At 33.5% G+C, this 23,276-nt stretch overlaps 1 protein-coding gene across 3 annotated transcripts in view; it reads left to right on the forward strand.

The window, feature by feature from the left end:
- Window positions 1-326: 326 nt before the first annotated feature.
- Window positions 327-23,276, forward strand: part of LOC123704409 (synaptotagmin-7) — a 243,467-nt gene continuing 220,517 nt past the window's right edge. For 2 of the 3 annotated variants that reach the window (XM_045652785.1, XM_045652784.1), the window contains exon 1: window positions 15,754-15,921. In XM_045652785.1, coding sequence (XP_045508741.1) covers window positions 15,881-15,921 — 41 coding nt within the window. In that variant the 5' untranslated portion in view covers window positions 15,754-15,880. Of the gene's footprint in view, window positions 444-15,753; window positions 15,922-23,276 lie in introns of those variants that run through there. The other variant, XM_045652789.1, reaches the window with a different exon arrangement.

Below are 23,276 nucleotides of genomic sequence, written 5' to 3' on the forward strand. Positions count from 1 at the left end.
CACTAAAATAATTAATTAGACATAATGGGGTTAGAATGAGCATTCGCTCATTTGATGTAAATGCATCGATAAAATTATTCAAATAAGGAAAACATAAAAATAAACAATATAAAAAGAGGCTTTTTTTGAAAACGGAAAAATAGGTATATAGGTATATGTGCATGCGCGCGCGCGTGTTTGATGTGTGTCACACATCAAATTGTGTGTCTCTATGTTTGCGCGCGTGTAGGTATTTGTTTCTGTATGTTTTCCAATATATTTTATTTAATTAAAACCAAATCCTCCTTGTTGCAGATCACAATGAAAGTTCGCGACGTAGTATTAATATCGATACTATGTTTCGGTCTGGCGGCCATATTGTTTGCGATTGCCGCGTATTTGTACATTCGGAGTAGACGGAGGAAGAGGGATGACGATGAGGAAGGCACCAGCTGTGCTATACGGTAAGTGGTTTTGGAAAATGGACTTTAACGGATAATTAATAGAGTTTAAAATCAGTTAATAAGATTTTGAAATAAATGCATGATGCTCGCGTGAAGTGAGTTTTTGGAAATTAAAGATTTAAAATACGTTTAAAGTTTTGAATTTATAATGTAGATTGTAATTTGAAGGTTTAGTACGAAGTACATGAAATAAACTAAAGTACTAAGTTATATTATGTTCTCAACAAAATATTCAGGTTTTTGGAAGCGAAGCTGGGTAGCTCTATTTAGTAGTAGTATATTTGGTACCTACTACAATAAAACAACCGAATACAAGTTATATTTTTATTATAAATTTAAGTGAGCTTTACAATAAATGAAATAACCTCTATTTACATTTTTTAATATATAAGTCGGAAAAATCACACACCGGTTTAATTATGTTTCGTTAGAATGTTGTTACATACATATTAGACTACAAGCCCGCATAGGAAAAAAATATGGGTCAAATGAACCACCAGGGGACATATCTAGAACGATAGCAGAGCAAAAAATAATAAGATTCATCACTATGCCGTCACTTGTAAGCTGTCCAACTGAGTGCAGATGAGAATTGAAAAGTACAGGTAGACTCGGTAAATTTTGGTCATTTGACCATGTACGGCATTCTTAACCATCGATAGATCCATTAAAAATAATAAGAAACCGCTCAGTGCCGTACAAAAATGGTGGTCCACAAAGTCGGAATTTTTATTTAATTTCCGAGAGTTACCGGGGGTAAATTTGGTCATTTGACCATGTACGGCATCTGTGTCATACTATGCCTATACTGCTTTTAATCCATTATTCCGCAACGCCGTACAAAAATCATGGGGACAAGGAGAAAAAATCGAGAGTTGCAATCCTCTCTCTTTCCCCACTCCAGGGGGTCATTTGACTAAGTACGGCTTCGGTTCCAAAACATTATCTAGCACTCAAAAGTACTATTAAAAGCAATGCCGTCAAAAAATAATTGTTCTTTTAAATGTATACCAATAATCATCTTAATTTCATCGAATTCTTGATATAAAGAGCTGTAAGGTCATTTGACCCTGTACGGGAACTTTTTTTTTAACATGATATTGTAAAATTCAATTGTTGTATAGTATTGCCGTTCAAAAGAAACCGTTCTAAAAAAAGTTATAGAGAAATGCAAAAACAGAAATTTTGTAAAAGTTTAAACATCGTAGATTAATGAAATATAATAGTTTTCTACACTTTATTCGTTGTTTTAAATAGTATTAACATAGATAAATTAGGAAAAAACGATGCCGTACATTTTTGTGCAGACCACATCTTTTAGGCTGATGAAAGCGACGAAAGCTACAATTTTAAGGGTGCTTTATGGCCATTTGATACAGTACGGCATTAACATATTTTTACCCAACTACGGCAAAGCAAAAGGAGGGTTATGATTTTGACAGGTCATGTATGTATGTTCATCTATTCCCTCGTAACTTCTAAACTACTTATCAGAATTCGACAAATGACATATCATTAGAAGCGTCTGAATTGTTCACTGGATAACCAGCGACCAGCTAGCTAAAGGCTATATGGGGTTTCACAAAATCTAATGTGGCGCCCTCTAGCGGACAAAACATACAGAGTAAAAAAATAAAGTTAAGATAAATATGCCGTGTTTGGTATCATTTGAAAGCGCTTTACTTGTACATTTTGAATATGTATATATTACTAGCATTTGCTTGTGACTTTACCTGTATTCATGGGCTGATTGCATATAATTCACATCTTTTCGTTCATAGCTTCTTTATTAGTTCATCAATTTAACGGAGTCCATTCCACCTGACTCCGACTTTCCAAGGTGATAATTAACCACCTCGAGCTTCTTAATATTAATGTATATTTATATTTTATTATCAAAATATAAAGCAAACATTTCGTTATATGGATTTTTTCTTTTTCAGATTTTTCCCCTTTGAACCAACGAAAATGTACGGCACATGAAAAAATATTATCTATGCATAAAATACTTTAAAAATAAATTTATTTCGTGTTGTGTCAAATGACCCCCTGGAGTGGGGAAAGAGAGGGGATTACAACTTTCGATTTTTTCCCCTTGTCCCCATGATTTTTGTACGGCGTTGCGGAATAATGGATTAAAAGCAGTATAGGCATAGTATGACACAGATGCCGTACATGGTCAAATGACCAAATTTACCCCCGGTAACTCTCGGAAATTAAATAAAAATTCCGACTTTGTGGACCACCATTTTTGTACGGCACTGAGCGGTTTCTTATTATTTTTAATGGATCTATCGATGGTTAAGAATGCCGTACATGGTCAAATGACCAAAATTTACCGAGTCTACCTGTACTTTTCAATTCTCATCTGCACTCAGTTGGACAGCTTACAAGTGACGGCATAGTGATGAATCTTATTATTTTTAGCTCTGCTATCGTTCTAGATATGTCCCCTGGTGGTTCATTTGACCCATATTTTTTTCCTATGCGGGCTTGTAGTCTATATCCACTACAAAGGGTTTTATTAAAATAAATATGCCTCTAAAAATTTCGGCATTGCTAAATAAATAATGTATTCAGTAACATGTCTGTTTTATATCTCTTTAGACTCGTGAATTTAAATTCGTTATCTGTTATCCATTAAATCTTTGCTGGCAACATTGTTTTTAGTCTGTGGTTAACCGGTGACATCTGTCAAAAGATAGATGTTTGAGCGCCATTTCTTGAAGAATAATAAATACATTTGAATTGGTGAAAATGTATTTTTATTGCGTTTTATTAAAATGTTGTTAAATTGTTAAGAGGAATAGTACTGTAATTTGTAATATATGTTTTTCATTAAATGGAGTAATTATGACTTTATTTCTGAACCGTACAAATAAACAAACATGAAAAACAAGGAACAGGAAAATAGAATACGCGGAACCCGTCGTTAATTATATCCAAAATACGTCGATTTATGCTTACAAAATACGTCGATGTCAATAAATACTAGGATTATGATAATAAAAAAATGTGTGCGTGTACTAGTGTACACACGTAAGAAGTGAAACCTCTTTATGACCTTATTTTTCAATAAATAATTTACTATATACAACTTTGCAGAAATACGTCGAATCACGCGTGGTAGGGATAAGAAAAAGATAGCGCGTAACGAAAAAATGTCACGCGTAACGAAAAAATGTTACACTAAATTTTTTTCCAACCCCGATAAAGAAGTTTCACTTCAATATAGGTTACTTTTATTTATTTAGTTTATCACAAGCTACAGCTTTCGTCAATATTTTTCTAGGGTTTTAGTCACAGGCCATAACGTTTATCAAACAGCACCCTTTTTTGCACAATCGGTAAAAACACGAGAGATAAGTTTGCGACGAAAACAGTTTTATGACGTCATAAACATAGTAACTTGTCCACTTTGAATTTGTTACAACGATATTTGTTTGATTTTTCTTCAAAATGTTTTTACCAAACTGTTTCTATTGGATAAGTTTTTGTGAATAATAATTTTATTTTATTTATTTATTTCACTTATTTTTTATTTATTACACATTATATTTATTACACATTACTGTGCTGGTAAATACATTCTTAAAACTAAAACTTATAACTAGACTAGCACAGAGGCGGAAGCACGGCCTCACGAAATAATGGTAATTGTTAAAATTTTTATGATGTTTCAAAAGTGCTTCTAGCAGAAGTCTTATTAAATAAATGTATTTGATTTTGAGTTTTACTTTAATATTTGCGAAGAAAGGAAAAGTGGTGAAAGTAATTACTAAGCATATAATTTTTACGCTCTACCCTTTTTTATTTGTTCTAATAATAAAATTTTGTAATGTCTGCAAAAAATTGGAAGATATTCATAGGTAAGTCTCTTTAATACCTACGTAATATTAACTTAAACTCAAACTGAAAACTTGTAGTAAAATATGCATATATTATCTCTTCACGGTTATTTAGAATTTAGAAACCTTACGGAAATAGGCACATCAATACTCAACATAATTATGCTCATAATATTATGCATTAACCTATATTTGCTTCCTCTTCAAAGACACCTTTATCAATTTAATTAATATACATAATATGTTAAATATTATTTATAACTCACATTTCTTTTAAAATTGTAAAATATGCCATTCGTTTGTCTTTTTACTTCAGTCAATCTTTCGATCCATAATATTTACATACATTTTAAAAAGCTTCAAGATTAATACAAATACACACCTACCTAAATACTATCAAAATTAAATCTAAAACTGAAATTCACTGACTTTTAACATTTTACTAGATACATAATAGTAAGAATAAGTACATAATCTTAAATTCTTCGACCTCTGAATTCAAAGCGAACGCTACTAAACTTTAAAAGAAGATAAATAATTCAGTTCGCGCCATTTTGAAATCCGGATCAACTGTCAATGTTTCTTAACAGCCATCTTGAAAGTTTTTTAATCTGTGCCTTTTGGAATAGTTCGAGAGAATTCTATTTTTATCAAGTGATTTTTTTAGTTATTATTATTAATTATGAACACAGAACAGTAAAAACAAAGTTGGTCACTATTTGTTTATATTATTTATGTTCGTATTATTGTCTAGCTTTCCGTCCGCGGCTTCGCCCGCGTTTTCAAAGAAAAACCCGCATAGTTCCCGTTCACGTGGGATTTCCGGGACAAAACCTATCTTATGTGTTAATCCAAATTACCCTCTATAGGTATGTGTGCTAAATTTCATTGTAATCTCTTCTATTGTTCTTTGTGTTTGCGTGAATGAGTAACAAACATACACATACATATACATAAATCCATCCTCACAAACTTTCAAAATAATATTAGTAGGTTAGGTTAGGTTAATAATAATGTAGGTCACTATTTTTTTATATTATTTATTTTCGTAATAAATCATTATTATGCTTTGATAGTTAATGATGAAAGACAAAATTGATGATTCGTAGAATATAATATGAGTATGTTTTTACTTTTTAATTTTGTGTACTTAGAATTAATAATGTTTACTTACTGAAATAAAAAAGCGTGTGTGCCGAGCACACGTGTCAGAAGTGAAACTTCTTTGGCAAGATTCAAAGATACCATAATCGTCGTCTTATGGCATAACGTGACTGTATTGCCATGACGACACTTGACATATTTTTACTCTCAAGTCTCAACGCGTCTAAAGAAGTTTTAGGTACCTACTTCAAAATAATATGTTCTATCGAAATATGTACCTATTGATTAACTTTAAACTTTACAATTTCAATATTATTATTACAAAGGTTACATTAAATTCTAAAACCTCGTCTCGCCATTATAACTTCTAATAATTACTATTTAAAGTCGAAATTCGTTCGTATTACAATTACATTAGAAAGAAGAAAACCCATAAATCAAATAATTTCAAATATCCAATCTTAAATCACAAATCTGGCAATTATGTAACTGTCAAATATATAACATCAAAAGGTCGTAAGTACCAACAAATCAATTTATATAATACACTCTATTCATCACACTTATAGTTCATTTTAGCACAAACGCATTTATGACAGTCGTTCGAAAGCCTCTGTTAAGCTATTTTCAATCTTATTCCATTGATATAGAGTTAAATTTGAAATGTACGATTGTTTTATGATAAATGGCGGGCTTATTACATAAATCGGTTATCTAATAATAAAATCTCGGAAAATAGCTGTTTTGGGCGCGATAAGAAATATGATTTGTTTATGTGATAATACTAGATATTTTCCAATTATTAAGGAAAAATTTTAATAGGTAGGTATCTTATAAAACAATATTAATAACTAGCCGTGCCCACGACTGCGTCCGCGTGGAATTGTAAAAGTAGCCTATGTTTGTACTGTTTATATCGGCTATTTGCTGTTACATAGCATTGAAAGTTCCGTCAGAATCGGTCAAGCCGAACACAGACGGACAAAAATTATAAAAATGTTTTGTTTGGTATGCTTCTAAGCCAGAGGTCGTGGGTTCGATTTCCACCCAGGGCAAATATATTATGTGTGATGAACATCGATGTTTGCTCTGAGTCTGGGTATTAAATATAAATTATCTATGTAAGTATAGATTTAAAATTATATATGTAAGTATGTTTATCAACCATTTGGTTTCCATAACACAAGCGATAGTTTAGTATGGGATCAGATCGTGCCGTGTGTGAAAAATGTCCTATTAATATTAATTATATACATTTACTATTTTAATTATAACCGTAGCAAAGCCAGGGTGAACAGCTAGTATTAGATAGATATATTTGTATTGTCAATTTGAATGCTTTCAAATCATGATATGCAACCACGAGGCATAATTATAGACATAGGAAGCCGAAATAATAGACACGCCAAGTATAGCTTGCAGCATCCAATCTCATACATATTCAAGATTCTGCGGTAAGGTTAGAAGCTAGGTATATCAAGGTGAATCAGTTCTAATAATGTGATACTAGGTTTTGCCCGTGACTTCGGTTACATCTCAACCATTTTTAAATCCAATTGTGACTGAAGGTAGACGGAAATTGTATTAAAAACAATTTGAACATTAAAATTACATAGGTACATCTATGCTGGCGGTTATTAGTTGAACTATTCCAGAGGTAATCAGTGGCAAACAGAAATATTTTTAATTACAGACTTATCGATACATTTATTATTTTACTTATATATTTAGTAGGGATAGACAATTTATAGATTTTTAACTGAACTGTAACATTCGTTTTTCTAAAAGTAACATTATAACCAGGTGTATAAAAAACAGTTTACGACCAGCTCCTTATCAGTTACGAGTATTAAAATACTTATGCCTTTTTCTGAAAACTATCTATCCACATAAAAATAACATAAAAATACGAAGAGCCGTTTAGGAGGAGTTTCTTTACAAGCACCGCGACCGTGATACGAGAATTTAATCTATACTATTATTATAAAGCTGAAGGATTTGTTTGTTTGTTTGTTTGAACGCGCTAATCACAGGAACTACTGGTCCGATTTGAAAAATTATTTCAGTGTTAGATAGCTCATAATATACAGTATATTATACAAAAGTAAGCATGTAAGAATTATGTAGGTACCTTGAAGTAAATAAGTATTTTTATATTATACCATTTAATCACTTTTGTTACTTTGTTTGTTAATCTTATTATTACATCTAGCTTACCGCCCACGGCTTCGCACGCTTTTTCTAAAACCTAATAAATTAGATATATACTAAAACCTTCCTCTTGAATCACTCTATCTATTTATAAAAACCGCATCAAAATCCGTTGCGTAGTTTGAAAGATTTAAGCATACAAAGGGACATAGAGACAGAGAAAGTGACTTTGTTTTATACTCCTCCTTAAGTCGAAATCCTCACTGCTGAGGGTCGTGATCATTTTGGAATTGTGATTTCCTAGTTATTTTACGCCATTTGTCTCGATCTTCTGCGATGTGGATAGCTTCAGGTACGCTAGTTTCTACGGTCGTTTTAATTTGGTCTGACCAGCGCATTGGGCTGCGGCCTCGGGGCCTTTTTCCTTCTACCCTGCCAGTTAGAAGGACTTTCTCCAGGTTGTCTCCCCTCTTCCTTGCAATATGACCGAAGAATTCTAAAATTCGTCGCAAGCATGTGGAGGACAGTCTTTTGGTAATGCCAAGCTCCTTGAGAATTGATTTATTCGTTCTACGTGCCGTCCATGGGATGCGAAGCATGCGTCGCCAACACCACATTTCAAAAGCATTTATCCGAGAGTAGTCTGCCTTGCGCAATGTCCAGGTTTCGGAGCCATATAGAAAGATGGAGAAGATTAAAGAATTGACAAGTTTCCGTTTGGTTATAAGAGAAATATTTCTATCTGCCCACACTCTGTGCAGTTGAGACATTGCATTTTTGGCGATTCCTATTCTTCTTCGGATATCGGGTTCACATGAGCCATTGTTAGTAATAATGGAGCCTAAGTAGACAAAACTATCGACGGTATCCAAGTTGGTCGTGTTTGTCGCATCCATCTTGTTTGTGCGATCCACAACCATTAGTTTGGTCTTTGCTTTGTTGATAGTTAGCCCCAATTCATTGCTGATGCTTTCCAATCTGTCTAGAAATGAAGCCATTTCGACTTTATCATTTGCTATAAGCGTGGTGTCATCAGCATAACGCAGATTGGTGATTTTGGTGCCGCCGATATTAACTCCACCCTCCCAATCTTCACAAACTCTTCTCATGATGTATTCACCATAAATGTTAAATAAAATGGGTGAAAGAATGCATCCCTGTCTCACTCCCTTTTCAAATTTAAATGGCTTGGACAAAGTATGGTCAACTCTTACAACTCCCTGGCTATTGTAATATAGTGATTGAAGTAGGAAGATTAAGTGTCGGGGTACACCGAGTTCAGCAAGTACCTTCCAGAGACAGCTCCAGTCAACACAATCGAAAGCTTTGCTATAGTCGATAAAGCACAAAACTAGTGGGATATCGAATTCATAAGCTTTTTCGACTAACTGTCTTACGTTTAGGATTTGTTCGCGTGTGCCTTTGCCCTTCACGAAACCTGCCTGTTCTTGAGGAATTTGCCAATCGAGATAATATCGAATTCGATTATTTATAATATGTAGTAATATTTTGCTACTATGTGAAACGAGGGACAAGGTACGGTAGTTTTCGCAGTTTCTGGTGGAGCCTTTTTTGTGGAGAGGTAAAATAATCGATTTACACCAATCAGTTGGCCAATCACCATGTTGCCATATGCGATTACAGATGGAATGAATATAGTCTATACCTTTGTCCCCGAGGGATTTAAGAACTTCGGCGGTAATATGGTCAGAACCAGGTGCTTTTTTAATCTTAAGTGCCGCGATAGCTGCAGTAACTTCCGATCGTAATATTGTGGGTTCCAGGTCAATGTCATTCCATGGGGTGGATGCTTTATTTGAGTTGTTCGTGCAGCAGTATAAAGCCGAGCAGTATTCACGCCAACGATCAGCAACATCATCTAGATCATTAATAGGATTTCCATTTTTATCATTGATAATCCATGACTTAGGTTTAAAGTTCTTAGAGAGTAGGTGTACTTTTTTGAATAGGTCGGATGTCTGATACTTCAAAGCATGAGATTCAATGTCGGCGCATATACTTTCTATAAAGATGTTTTTGTCCTTTCGGCATTCTTTCTTTATCAGCCTTCCTAGTCTGGAGTATTCAAAGCGAGTGTTATCATCCAGCAGGCCTTCTGCCTTAAGCTCTTTTCGCCTCAGTATCAATTCCCAAGTAGAATCTGTCACCCATGTCTTTAACTTCTTTGGTGGATTTACGCAATTTCTGTTCTGGATAATAGTATCGAGGCCGTCTAAAATTGCAGTTTTAAAATATTCCCAACGTTCATTAGCACTTAACACAACAGGCAGACCTGCGGTTGTATTTTCTACAGCTCGACTGAATTGCAGTTTCTCACTAGGATCAAGGTCTCGAGGTTTGGATGGTTGAAATTTTCTGGCTGCCTTCAGGCGAAGATTAAATCTGGCAACAAGTAGATTGTGATCAGTGCCACAGTCAGCACCAGGGAATGTCTTTACATTTCTCACAGATGATCGCCAACGTGAGTTCACAATAATGTAGTCGATCTGGTTTCGATACCGAGCACCTGGAGATGTCCATGTATAAAGACGGCGTGGGTGATGTTGAAAACAAGTATTGGTGATACATAGGTTTCTTTCTACGCAAAATTCTATGAGCCGTTGACCACGTTCGTTTCTTGTTCCTAAGCCAAATAATCCAACAGCAGATCTGATATGATCGTCATTTTTAGTGTCTCCCACCTTGGCATTCCAGTCACCTAAGATGATCGTTATTTCACGATTCGGAATTGCACAGAGGGAAGAGTTGAGTAAGTTATAAAAGTCGTCAATGTCCTCTTCCTTGGCTTTTTCTGTGGGGGCATATATTTGTAAGATATTAAGAATGTGAGGTTTAGCATTGATCTTCAGGGAGATGATTCTATCAGAGATAGGATTATAGCCCATTACGTATTTTGTCATGTGTGAGGGAAGAAGAAAGCCCACGCCATTTGCGCTTTTGTTTTCGGAGCCAGAGAAGTATAAGGTGTTACCAGAAGCGGTTTTAAAATGTCCTTGGCCCCGCATATGTGTTTCGCTAAGACCGAGTATGGAGATGTGATGATCGGATGCTTCTCTATCCACGATTGTCAGTTTTCCAGCCTGAAGTAAACCACGAACGTTCCAAGTCGCGAAGCGGTGTTCTTTACGTAGAGGTATTATCCTTTCTCCGGAGTTACTTTTATAATTAACATTAGTTCTTCTATCGGATTCTTCACAAGACTCAATAGAAGCTTCGGTAGCATATTTCACATCACTCAGCCCGGTTACTGAGTGACGCCGATGGTCAGGCGGATCGCATGACATTGGCACATCTGTAGTTACACTTATTTCCATAATGATTCTCATAGGAATTACTCATGGTGGGTTCCCACGTCCTTCCATGGCAGGATTTTAGAGGGGTATTTAGTCCCTCAGGGTTACTGCAGCCCAGTTTTTAGTCAGGTTAATTAACCGCCGCCTGACGCTCGGCGTTGTTGATTTTACAGCTGGGTGGGTGGAATCCAGCTAACCCTCCTCTTTTCTCATCCGGGCTTGGGACCGGCAACGGCAGAGTTAGTTGTTTTATACTATGTAGTGATTATTATTTATTATTATCTTAAGTCTTAACTTATAAACATTGTCCAATTGCAAATCTGTGAATATCTGTAATAAAACATTTAGAAGTAAATTGGTTACAATATTTTTAAATTTATTTATAAAAGTAGACTAGCTGTGCTCCGCGGTGTCACCCGTATTGCTCCGCAGTCCGCTCCTGTTGGTCTCAGTTCAGCATGATAATATATTATAACGAAATAATTATTCAAATCGGACCAGTATGTAGTTCCCAAGATTAGCGCGTTCAAACAAACAAACTCTTCAACTTTGTCATATTAGTATAGATTAAAGATTTAGGAAACCACTTATTTAATGTAAATTCACCTACAGTATTTTTAAAAAGATTTATATAAGTAAACAAATAATGTAAAATTAATATTATGTTCATTCCAAGTAAAGACTAGAAACAGCTCTTGTATACGACCCTAAATCTAAATAGTTAAGGTTTTGACCTAAATTGACCTGAATGGATGAATACGCTGCCCTTGAGGTCGAAAAGTTATTTTTACTTTATCCGCTAAAGGGTTCTGAATAATTTTAATGGAAGTTTCAAACTCAGTTTTTATATTATTTTCGAATGAAATCATTCAATTATCAAAGTTTTCTTCTGAATTAAATACTTACTTCGTTTTATTTACTGTTTTAATATGATTAATAGCTTGAAAATTTGTATGTTTGTATGGAATAACTACTTTCCGAAATAGCTATATGACAGTGAATTTCACTCGCAAGTCGCAAGTCGTAGATATAGCTGATGTAATTGGACAATTAAAAATTTTTCATTTTCATCCTCATTTTCATATTCATGTTCATGTTCATGTTCATGTTCATGTTCATGTTCATGTTCATGTTCGTGTTCATGTCCATGTTCGTGTTCATGTTCATTTTCATGTTCATGTTCATGTTCATGTTCATGTTCATGTTCATGTTCATGTTCGTGTTCATGTTCATGTTCATGTTCGTTTTCGTTTACGTTTTTAGTTGTTAGCATGAAAGAGTTGAAATTGTAAACAATAGACATGTAGGTATCTATAGTCGAGCCAATTTAATAGGCAACATTTGACGTCTATCAATTTTATCTTCGAAGAGAGTTAACCTGCTTAAAAACATCGATTAAAGTGTATTAATCGATACGGATTTGAAACATTTGTCAATCGAATTTATTAATTTATGATGATTTTTATTCACAAGTAATCAATTCATTCGATTCTAGATGTCAGATTTCGATTTTATGAGTAGGGGAGACCGAGGGGAGTTGAAACAATTTTTACGTTTTGTTTAATATTACTCATATTATTGTCAGAAATCTTATGGCACTGGTACCAATCGATAGGTAATTCTATACACTTGCGAATGGTTAGCATAAATAAACGGTAAGCGTTAAAAATGATGGTGAAAAATTGACTTAATCGCAACAAGTCAACTTGTTTCAATTCCCCTCATACCGAGGTAAGATGAAACAGAGGTCGAGGAGGGAATATAACATTATGATTCTGGGGAGTAATAGGAGCTGCAAAATAAAAATGTTGATCTGATTCAAAGGTTTTAATTAAAACTTATATTTTCAAGTAATCAACGACCTTTATAAGTAATATTTTAATGACATATCAGTCAATTAGGTCTAATACAAATAATACACACTGAAATTAATAAAAATTAACATGCGTAACATCAATTATAATTAGTCAAATCAACAAAATGTTTTACATTTTTTTTAAACTAAATCTTTGACATAAAATAGTTAATAATCAGTCGTTTTTTTAAGTATTACAATAAGTACCTACTATAAACTATTTAAGGAATAATAATTAAAAAAATCAAAAGCAAAGTTCTCCACCAGCACAAGTTTCATGAGCCCGAGCCCACCATTGGCATTTCAGACATTGAGCCCACTTTTCTTTGGATCTGTTATTTGAACATGATTCCATACAGTAAATGCAGCAGGATTCCTCTTCTTCTTCATCACTATCTTCTTTTCTTGACATCCTTAACCTTTTTAGTTTTACAGCCTGGTTTTGATCTTTTTCTTGCTTTAGTTCCTCCAGTTGGCATGCTTAAACAAATAAACATATTAAATCAATAATAACATCCTATAATCTTCGTACTTTTTAACTATAATCAGATATTAAATTAAAAGCAAGGAGAGTTGAAACAGACTGTTTCAAATCACCTCGGTGAGAAAAAAACCTCCCAATTTTTACTCAAATCTCGATCAAGCAGTAAATAGACAGAAATCAAATTTACCAAGTATATTTCAAGAATCTATAGATAATAAGTTTTTAAAACGTATATAACTCAACCCAAAAAAGAAAACCAATATTAAAGTACAAGCATCGTAAAAAATCATGAAATACTTACTTTTTACGATTTTCGGCACATGTCATTCAGAACTACAAAACTGCACAAATGACGCCACCGGCGTGAACTGACGCGATAGCTTGTGGCACGAGATGTTTAAAAAAGACGTTGACAGATCGCTAAAGGTTTTAAGTTTCGAGAAATCGGGACTGTTTCAACTCACCTTTGTTTCAAATCCCCTCGGTCTCCCCTAACGTCTCTAGTATTTAAAAAGAAAAAAGGTTTATTGACACAAAATTGTAGCGACGTCAGTTCTTCAATTCAGAAATTGTTTATTATGTTTAGGATGGTTTATCAGTAAAATGAAATCTTAAAATAACTTCTATCGGTCATTATTATTATAAATACGTAATCGTAATTGAAAAAAGTTAAGCAAATGTGCAGTTCTAACAAAACGAAATATCATGTTATTCTATGTCGTCGTTACTAGGTTACGTTGTTGAATTTTGTTGAACTGTCAAATGTTGCCTATTAAAATGGCTCTACTATAGCTTGAATAGCATTTCGACCGCAACTTCACCCGCGTTGTCAAAGAAAAACCCGCAAAGTTCCCGTTCCCGTGGGATTTCGGGGACAAAAATCCTAATTAGTGTTAATCCAAATTTCCCTCTATGTGTATGCCAAATTTCATGAAAATAGGTTCAGCAGTTTTTGCGTGAAGGAATGACAAGCAAAAAATATTTTGTGTGAAATCTGATAAATGTGAATACATGCTATGCAATAGCTTAATATGATGCGTTATTAATTATTGTTAGTTGTACTAGTAACTAGATGGATGCGTGCAACGTCGCGTTCTAATCTTGTTCATAATTTTATTTTCTGTAACCAAAACTCCGCCAAAAATTTGGCAATACCCACACATTCTCCGTTAAAACATAAGAAAACAGATTCTTATCTTATGTAGTATAATAAAGTTCCACATGTCTCCCGAATTTATTAACACATAATCTCGTTATATTCCGCATTGTACCCGCAAATTGTCCCTTTGACATAATTAGTTTCAATAATGACATTAGGGTTCCTAATATTGACATAATGACAGCTAATGCTCTTCACATAAAACGTCAAATAAAGCTAAACGGTTCGACCATCACGTTGCAAATTGGACTGAAATATGTTTACAGAAAATTCGACCGTATTAAAAGAGAATAGAGTCGATATTTGACCGCAACACGGACACGTTAGATTTCGATACATAAGTGCCATCTACACAAATAAAGCTAATTTGGCGGGTTTGTTCCGTATTGCTCTTTTTAGTTGTACCAGTTGGGGGAAAATTGGACGTGTTTTGTGCCAAATTCGTTGATTTCATGATTAACGTTATTCATGAAGAATTCAAGTTGATAATAGGCAATAGCAATGCTAATTGGAAGTCATTCCTAAAATGTTGCTTGTTGATATGTAGTTCTTTGCATATTTTTATGTGTTAATTTTGTTTCGTCAATATACTTATTACTTACCTACTTGAATGTTTGAGTTTGAGCAGGACAAAATCTTGAAATCAATCGACATTCCAATAATTATTTGTCCTGTAAAAATTATATAAAATGTCACATTTGTATAAACTAAACCAATTCTTCAAAGAAAAACTATACTTTCCCGAAACGAAAACAGACTAATTCAATCATACAAAAATTTGATTATTTTCTAATAATAGAATCAGATATAGGTACATACAATAAATTTCCTTACAAATTGCACTAATACCAAAGAAATACAATCGAAAACATTTACCGAAATACCACAAACAAATTAAATCAAAACAGCAAAATGAAAATAATTTCGAACTTTATTTCTTTAGCAGAGGGTTCAATTTTGAAAGCTATGTAAATTCGTCTTAATCACATCACTGCTTAAATTCTGCCTCAAAATTATACAACACAATATTTTCTTGTAACAAGAGATTTATTTTTCAATGGAGTGGCTTACAGCGGCGCCTAGAGGAAAACACTTTCCATTTGTTCTGCATCGCGATGCTATTGCAATGTATAATGACCCGTATAACTGAGTCGTAAAGCAGCAATTTGCATGGCCTGGTTTTAAGGGTTGATTTGGTTATAAACTACTATGCGAAACTGAATTGTATTCCTATTGTAATAAGGTCGTGTTTACGTTATACACACGGGATGTGGATGGAAATTCTTAAACCGGCAACTCAGTCTATTCACGAAATTGGTGGATCAAAGTTGCTTTTCGATCCAACCATACATTTATTCAAGCATTGTTTGAAATAGATGTTAAATTTCCGAACGTGTTAGAATTCCAGAAGTTTAATTTGCGCGGGAAATTCGCGTTCTAATTTTGAATTTTGGCGCAGTATTCGACTGGTGCAATGTAAATAAAAAGTTGGTGCACCAAAGAGGTTTATAGTGACATTTTTATGAGTTCCTGGATGCAAGGTCGGAATATGAGTTTAAAAAGGTAAATATAATAAAGAAGAGTAATCTAGATTATTATGTAGGATATATCATATAACATTAAATGCTTTCTTTGTTTGTTGTGGTTTGTTTTGTTCAGCCGGTATTTCTATTTGATAAAGGTAAAGCTGTCAAAGACTATATTTAAAAGGTTTTTTTTTTATTTTTATAAAGGCACCCGCCATCACAGGGTGTTCGCGCCACCTCTGGAATATTGTCCAGAGACATTGTTTTCATTTTTTTTTTAATTTATTTACAAACACAATAATCAATAGCCACATAATAAATTAAAAATAAGATTATTACAAAATTAAAATATTACTTACAAATACAAAATTAAAATACCTACTGGGTAAATAAAATAAATACAATAAATACTACAAAAATTTAAACTACTTATCCCTAATATTATCACAGAATCACATCACACGCCATTGCTTCGCTTATTTAAAAGGTGTATGCAGTACCTAACAGCTAACTCAAAGCTTTTAAATTTTAGAAGTCCATTGTTGATTCTGCTAGCTACTATTACCTACCTATGTATTCAGTGATTCTGCGTTAAACATTTTATAAATTAAGTAAATATTATGTATGTTCGTTAAACATGATAATTTAGCTTCTTATTTGAATAATCTAACAGCGTAGGAAATAACCGTTAATTTTCTGCCGCATTGTAGTACCTAAATTAAGTAACAAATGAACATAAATATAATAAAATGTAGATAATTATATAGCACATTCCTTATTTAATATTTTATGTTTATATACCTACTCCAAAAATTCTGAAACCTAGAAACAACAAAGAACAAAGAAAGCGCAGCCAATTGCAAAACTAGTATCAACCCGCGTCATTACTTGCGTGACCAAAAACTAGTAGCAAATATTTTTACTGAGCTGTAATCTATCTCTACATCTATAACAAAATTGTTCTAATTCTGATAAGCTGTCTGCTGTTTTTGCATGAAGTTTAATCCATCTTACAAGATTTCGTATGTTCTTGATAGAAGAAAGATTGAACTTATTATAAAGATACACAAACAACAACAAAAAGAGCGTGTATGCCGAGCACAGGTGTCAGGAGTGAAACTTCTTTCATTCAAAGCCACCATAATCGTCGCCTTATGCCATGGCCCATGACGTGACGGCATTTCCATGATGCGATATTTAAACTTTACTGTCAACGCGCCTAAATAAGTTTCAGTTCAAAATTCCACGTAATGAGATAAGAAAAAGATTAATAACAAAAATATTATATTAATTATCTTTACTATGCCAAAGATATTAATTTTTAATAGTATCGATGCCTGAAATAAGTACTTACTGGAAGAAAAAAATTCTACTAATAATATATATATAAATCACGTTTATCTGAAACTAGCGGTGCATTGCTCCGCTCCTGTTGGTAGCCTGATGATAATATTATAGCCTTCCTCGATAAATGGGCTATCTATCAATGAAATAATTTTTCAAATCGGATCAGTACTTCCTGACATATGACATTAGAACGTTCAAACAACCAAACTCTTCAGTTTATAATATTAATTTATATAGATAGATTATGAATTTGAAAAGTGTTTGCTTGAACGCGCTAATTTCAGTAACCACGGGTTTCATTTGAAAAATTGTTTCAATGTTACATAGGCTATTTATCGAGGAAGGCCCTTTAGTTTCTGTGATCTGTGAGAAAGGCTATAAGCTTTAAAAAAAGACGTGTGGCACTCGGGGACACTGCCGCGGTAAAGCTATTGCATGCTATGCCTTCAAGCTACACCTCCGTGCCCGGCGGAGTGGGGAGCGTGAGGTTTTTCGTTACGGAATTTCTGGATTCGGTCCCCGCGATAGAAGCTATGCAATAGCTTAAAAATTTCACGCTAAGACCAATAAGAGTGAAGGAATGTGAGCCACGGGATACAGCTAGTAAACTAGAATAATCTTCTTAATATATATAAATCTCCTGTCACAATGTTTGTCCTCAATGGACTCCTAAACCACTTAACCGATTATAATAAAATTCGCACACCATGTGCAGTTTGATCCAACTTGAGAGATAGGATAGTTTAAATCTCAAATCGTTTTAGAGAAAGCGGGCGAAGCCGCGGGCGGTAAGCTAGTATCTCTATATAAAACTACCTATCATTATCAGTGTTTTCGTGTAAACGTCCAATTTATTTGCTTATGGAGTATTACCACAGGTATTACCTCTATTACCTCTATACCATGAAATTACCGGATAATCTAAAACGTTTAATTTTGTTGGGTCAGAGGTCAAAAATCTACTGTTGCGTGATGCATTAAATTATTTCTTAGGTTCAAAGACTTTATTACTCATAAAACAACAGTTCACTTAAACACACATTTCTTTGTGTTATGATGTTTGTAAAATGCAAGTAATTTTTGTAAATACCTCTTTGGAAATTGAAATTATAATGGAATGGGAAATTAAAATTGAATATTGCCTAAATTATGAATGGTAATGTAAAGTACAATGACTTGTCAAAAAACATACTTATAGCCTACTAGCTTTCCACCTGCAGCTTCGCCCGCGCATTCAAATAAAAACCAGCATAGTTCCCGTTCCCGTGGGATTTCCGGGACAAAACCTATCCTCTTTCCCGGGGTAAAAAGTAGCCTATGTCCTGTACCAAATTTCATGCAAATTGGTTCAATAGTTAAGGCGTGATTGAGTAACAGACAGACAGACAGAGTTACTTTCGCATTTATAATATTAGTATGGATGGTTGGTGGATGGATTTGGTAAAGATCGTTCGATGCGTAACATTTGAGTAAATGATCAAACATACAAAAAATCATAGCATGTCAGTACATACTTCACTATATAGTATCTATGTCTGTAAAACGTATTCCAGTAACTAGAACAAAATAAAATGGTTAACATTATTTTCTCTCTGTGTTGTTACGTATTATTATTTATTTTATAAGAGTCAAATAAGTGCTCCTTTCTTTCTCTTGGCCGATTTTCAGGTGTTTGTGAGAGGTTTGAATTCACGCCAACACGACATTCCCTATAATATAAATGCGAAAGTTTATATGTATGTTACTGGATTACGCTAAAATTACATACCTACTCTGTATGATGAAATGGGGGTTGTAGATTTACCTACTTATAACATTTTTGAAGTTATTGAAAAAAAGATAAGTTCTAGATTTACAAATAGGTACGTATATTTAATACACATTTAAATAGCGATTTATTTGTACTTACGTGTATAGCTTCCGGGAAAAAATATTTTCTACATTATGATATTAGGAAATAAGAAAGTTAGACGCCTACGTGCAGAAAAATTGCGAATCTTCTCCCGAATTTATTTTTCTGTACGTTTTCTTTTTATTATATGTATACTAACTAGCTACTAGCTTACCACCCGTGGCTTCGCCCGCTTTGTCTAAAACCTAATAAACTATATACAGTGTAAACTCTATATAACGACACTCGATTTAACGACAAACTCTCTAAAGCGTCAAAATCAATTGCCTTTGGTTGGTTTAGCTTATCTACCTGTATACTACCTACTACCTGTATACTTAAACCTTCCTCTTGAATCACTCTATCTATTTAAAAAAAACCGCATCAAAATCCGTTGCGTAGTTTTATACTTAGATTTAAGCATACAAAGGATAAAGAGGCATAGGGACATAGGGACAGAGAAAGCGACTTTGATTTATACTATGTACCTAGTCATGATAAAGCATAATACAAAGTATTAGATAATGTTCTGATTTCTGTGGTATTACAATTGTAGATTTCCTGAATATGAGTTCCATCACAATACATGCAGATTGCAGACGAACTCTGTTGAGAGTTGTTTGAGTTGGAAAATGGAATTTTGAGCATTGGTACGATCCTTGCAGCTATAATAATATGTTATGTAAATCAAGTAATGTTTATATAATATCTGTGTTTGTAAATAAGTACCTACATAATAATGGCATTCGGCATTCCTGAAAATATACCTAGTTCTTTTTCGATTTCGCTAAAATACATTTTTTCACATAAGTAGGTACTTATTTATTTTTAGACTAGATTGCCGCTCGCAGCTTCGCTCGAGTTTTCCAAGAAAATCCCGCATATTTCCCGTACTTAGGTATTTATTTGTTACTGACGCTCTAGCTCGGCGCATAAAAAGCTCTTTCATTCATTTTTTCGTTATCTACGAATTTACCATTTTTCATTAATTAATATGTTTAAAGTGATAATTGATGCTATGATAATTATTATTTGTCGTATCATATTAGTACCTTTGTACACTTTTTGTTGCATTTTTCCATTATTTCCGACTTTTTGAATAAAGCGACATCTAGTTTGCATTTTGCGTAACTGTGTAATGTTGGAATGTATGCAAGCGCGTGGCTGCGTGAATTATAATGACACCGCTAGATGGCAGTGTTTTAAATTTGTAAGAATACATGTACACATAATTATATATAAAAATATTATATATGTAACATCATTTTGATTTTATGCTTTGATCTAAGGATTTTATGCTTCGGATGTATGATACAATTACATACTTAAGGTGATTGCTACGATCTGTTCCCAGCCAATGTCCCGCTAGATGGCGCTGAATTCTACATTTCTAGTTTATTTGAGTTTTTGCGTAATTGGAAAAGATTAAGGTCGTAGGAATAGTCATGGCGATTACTGAATATTATATTTTATTTAAATATGTCATATCATTGCCTTAAAATCCACCCAATTCGGTAAAACCATGCGTTTTAACATCTGTCATTGCATACAGGGTCGTTTACACACACAGACGTATACAAAAATGATAAAGATTGAACTCTAGATGGCGTGAATGTAAAACAAGTTTGGCGTGTATGTATTTGAGTAGTTAGTAGCATATTATATTCTGAATTTCTGATCCATGCCTATTCACTCAAAACTACCTAATAACACTAATGATTTGTAACAGTAAATTATTTCAATAGGTAGGTATTTGAACATTTCCCAACAAGACGTAAGAATAATTATTCGTAGGTATACAAGATACAATAACAAATCTAATACACTATTTATTATTTTATTATTTACTAGCGGTCCGCCCCGGCTTCGCCCGTGGTACATGTTTACGTTTTCTCTCCATAAGAAGTAAGAACCATCCTCGTACTTCAAGGAATATAATAAAAAAAGAATTATCGAAATCGGTTCAGCCGTTCTCGAGTTATGCGCTTACCAACACATTTTGCGATTCATTTTTATATTAGACTAGCGGTCCGCCCCGGCTTCGCCCGTGGTACATGTTTACGTTTTCTCTACATAAGAACCATCCTCGTACTTCAAGGAATATAATAAAAAAAGAATTATCGAAATCGGTTCAGCCGTTCTCGAGTTATGCGCTTACCAACACATTTTGCGATTCATTTATATATATATAAGATTATGTGAAAATAACCAGGAAGGTGAAAAACATATTTACGAAAACATAGTAACATATGGCTGTCGCTACAATAATTATATTTCAATTTTATCTTTTTATACCTAGTAGAACTGGCCGACGAATAAAAAAAATCGTATTAGAATACAATATATTACGGAACAAAAAAAGGATTGTAACTGAATTAGGTAGGTATGTTTGTTTCTGGGCGCACCGTTTTCGACGACGCGACGCGACGCGCGACGTAAGCGTATAGGTATAGGTACCTACTTTGCTAAAACAAACTAATAAAATTGTGTGTCTGTCTGAAAATTCGGAAAAGCATATTTTGCAAGTTTGTGATTACTTTGATAGTTTACCGATTTATAATAATTGTAATTGTAATTGTATAATATATAATTTGCAATGTGGTGAAATTTCATAAAAATCACGGGCCAATTTTTTGTTTTGAATCCCACCGAAAATATAATTGCGTTATTAGAATAATTAATTACTATACCTACCCACGATCAATTATTACAATATAGTCTCAAATGCATACTAGAGAAATATTGCAATTTGATTCAATTAAAATGCATAGCATACAAAAATAAATTCACAACACAAGAAATTCCGCGCGCAAATCATAGCGCGTGTCAATGAAATCAAGAATGTTTTATATCAAGCCGACGCGGACGAGCGACGACGCGACGCCGAACAAAAGTACCTACGACGGACGACCACGCTTCGAGTTGCCAAACACACAGCCAAACAACAATAATGAGTAATAAATTGTTTACAAAAAAAACAAGTTTTCCATTTTTCTGTATGAGTAGACAGAACTTCAAAACGCCACCTGCTACGGTTTATATTATGAACGATGGTTATAAAAATAAAAGTTATATTTGTTGGTGTAAACTATTTTATTGATCAATAATTTTGGAATTTAAAACTGTCAACATTGATTACAATAAAACGCAGTTTTATTTTATTACACTATTGTTTTTTTATCAAAACATGTATTTGAAGTACCATATAATATTATGCTGATCCAAGCATTTTCACTCAAAACTAATATCACTAATGATTTGTAAAAGTAAATTATTTCAATATACATTTCATAACCAACAAGTAAGAATAATTATTATTATTCCTACCTACAACAACAAACCTAAAACACTATTTACTATGGGAAAATAACCAGGAAGGTGAAAAACATTATATTATTATTTACGATTTCGACGCACTCGACTTTTAGTAAAATATAGGTAGTAGGTAAACATAATATTATGGTTTTGATTTTTGCTACTAGTATAAGAAAACTGCGTGTTCAAACTACTTGTTTGTCTGTCTGAAAATTCGGAAGTACTTTGGTAGTTTACCGATTTATAATAATATTGTATATATCGTTGTTTAAAAAATATTCAAACACAATAAAATATGATATACTGATTTATCACTGGTTTCAGTGATGAACTGATGAGTCAATGTTAGCCACTATACTTTCGTCATACGTGTGTTATGTGTATGATTGATGTGATTTGCAACGTGGTGATATTTCAGAAAAATCACGGGTCAAATTGTCCCACCGAAAATATAACTGCGTTATAAGAATAACTATACCTACGATAAATTATACATAATACAATATAGTCTCAAATGCATACTAGTGAAATATTTTATTTGAATCAATAAAATAAAAAAAAAATAAAAAATAATAATAATACAAAAATAAATTCACAACACAAGAAAATCCGCGCGCAAATCATAGCGCGTGACAATGAAATCAAGAACTTTCGAGCCGACGCGGACGCGACGCGGACGACGAAGGAGCCTAACAAAAGTACCTACAATCATAGGCGGCTCGTGACAAAATTGTATGGCCGTGTTCACTTGAAATAAAACAACGAAAATAGGTACCTACAATAGCGTTAGCAGTACAAAAAAAATGAGCACCACATTATAAATGTCTATTTAATATTTA

The sequence above is a fragment of the Colias croceus genome, chromosome 29 (genome assembly GCF_905220415.1).
Source record: "Colias croceus chromosome 29, ilColCroc2.1".
Taxonomy (NCBI): Eukaryota; Metazoa; Arthropoda; class Insecta; order Lepidoptera; family Pieridae; genus Colias; species Colias croceus.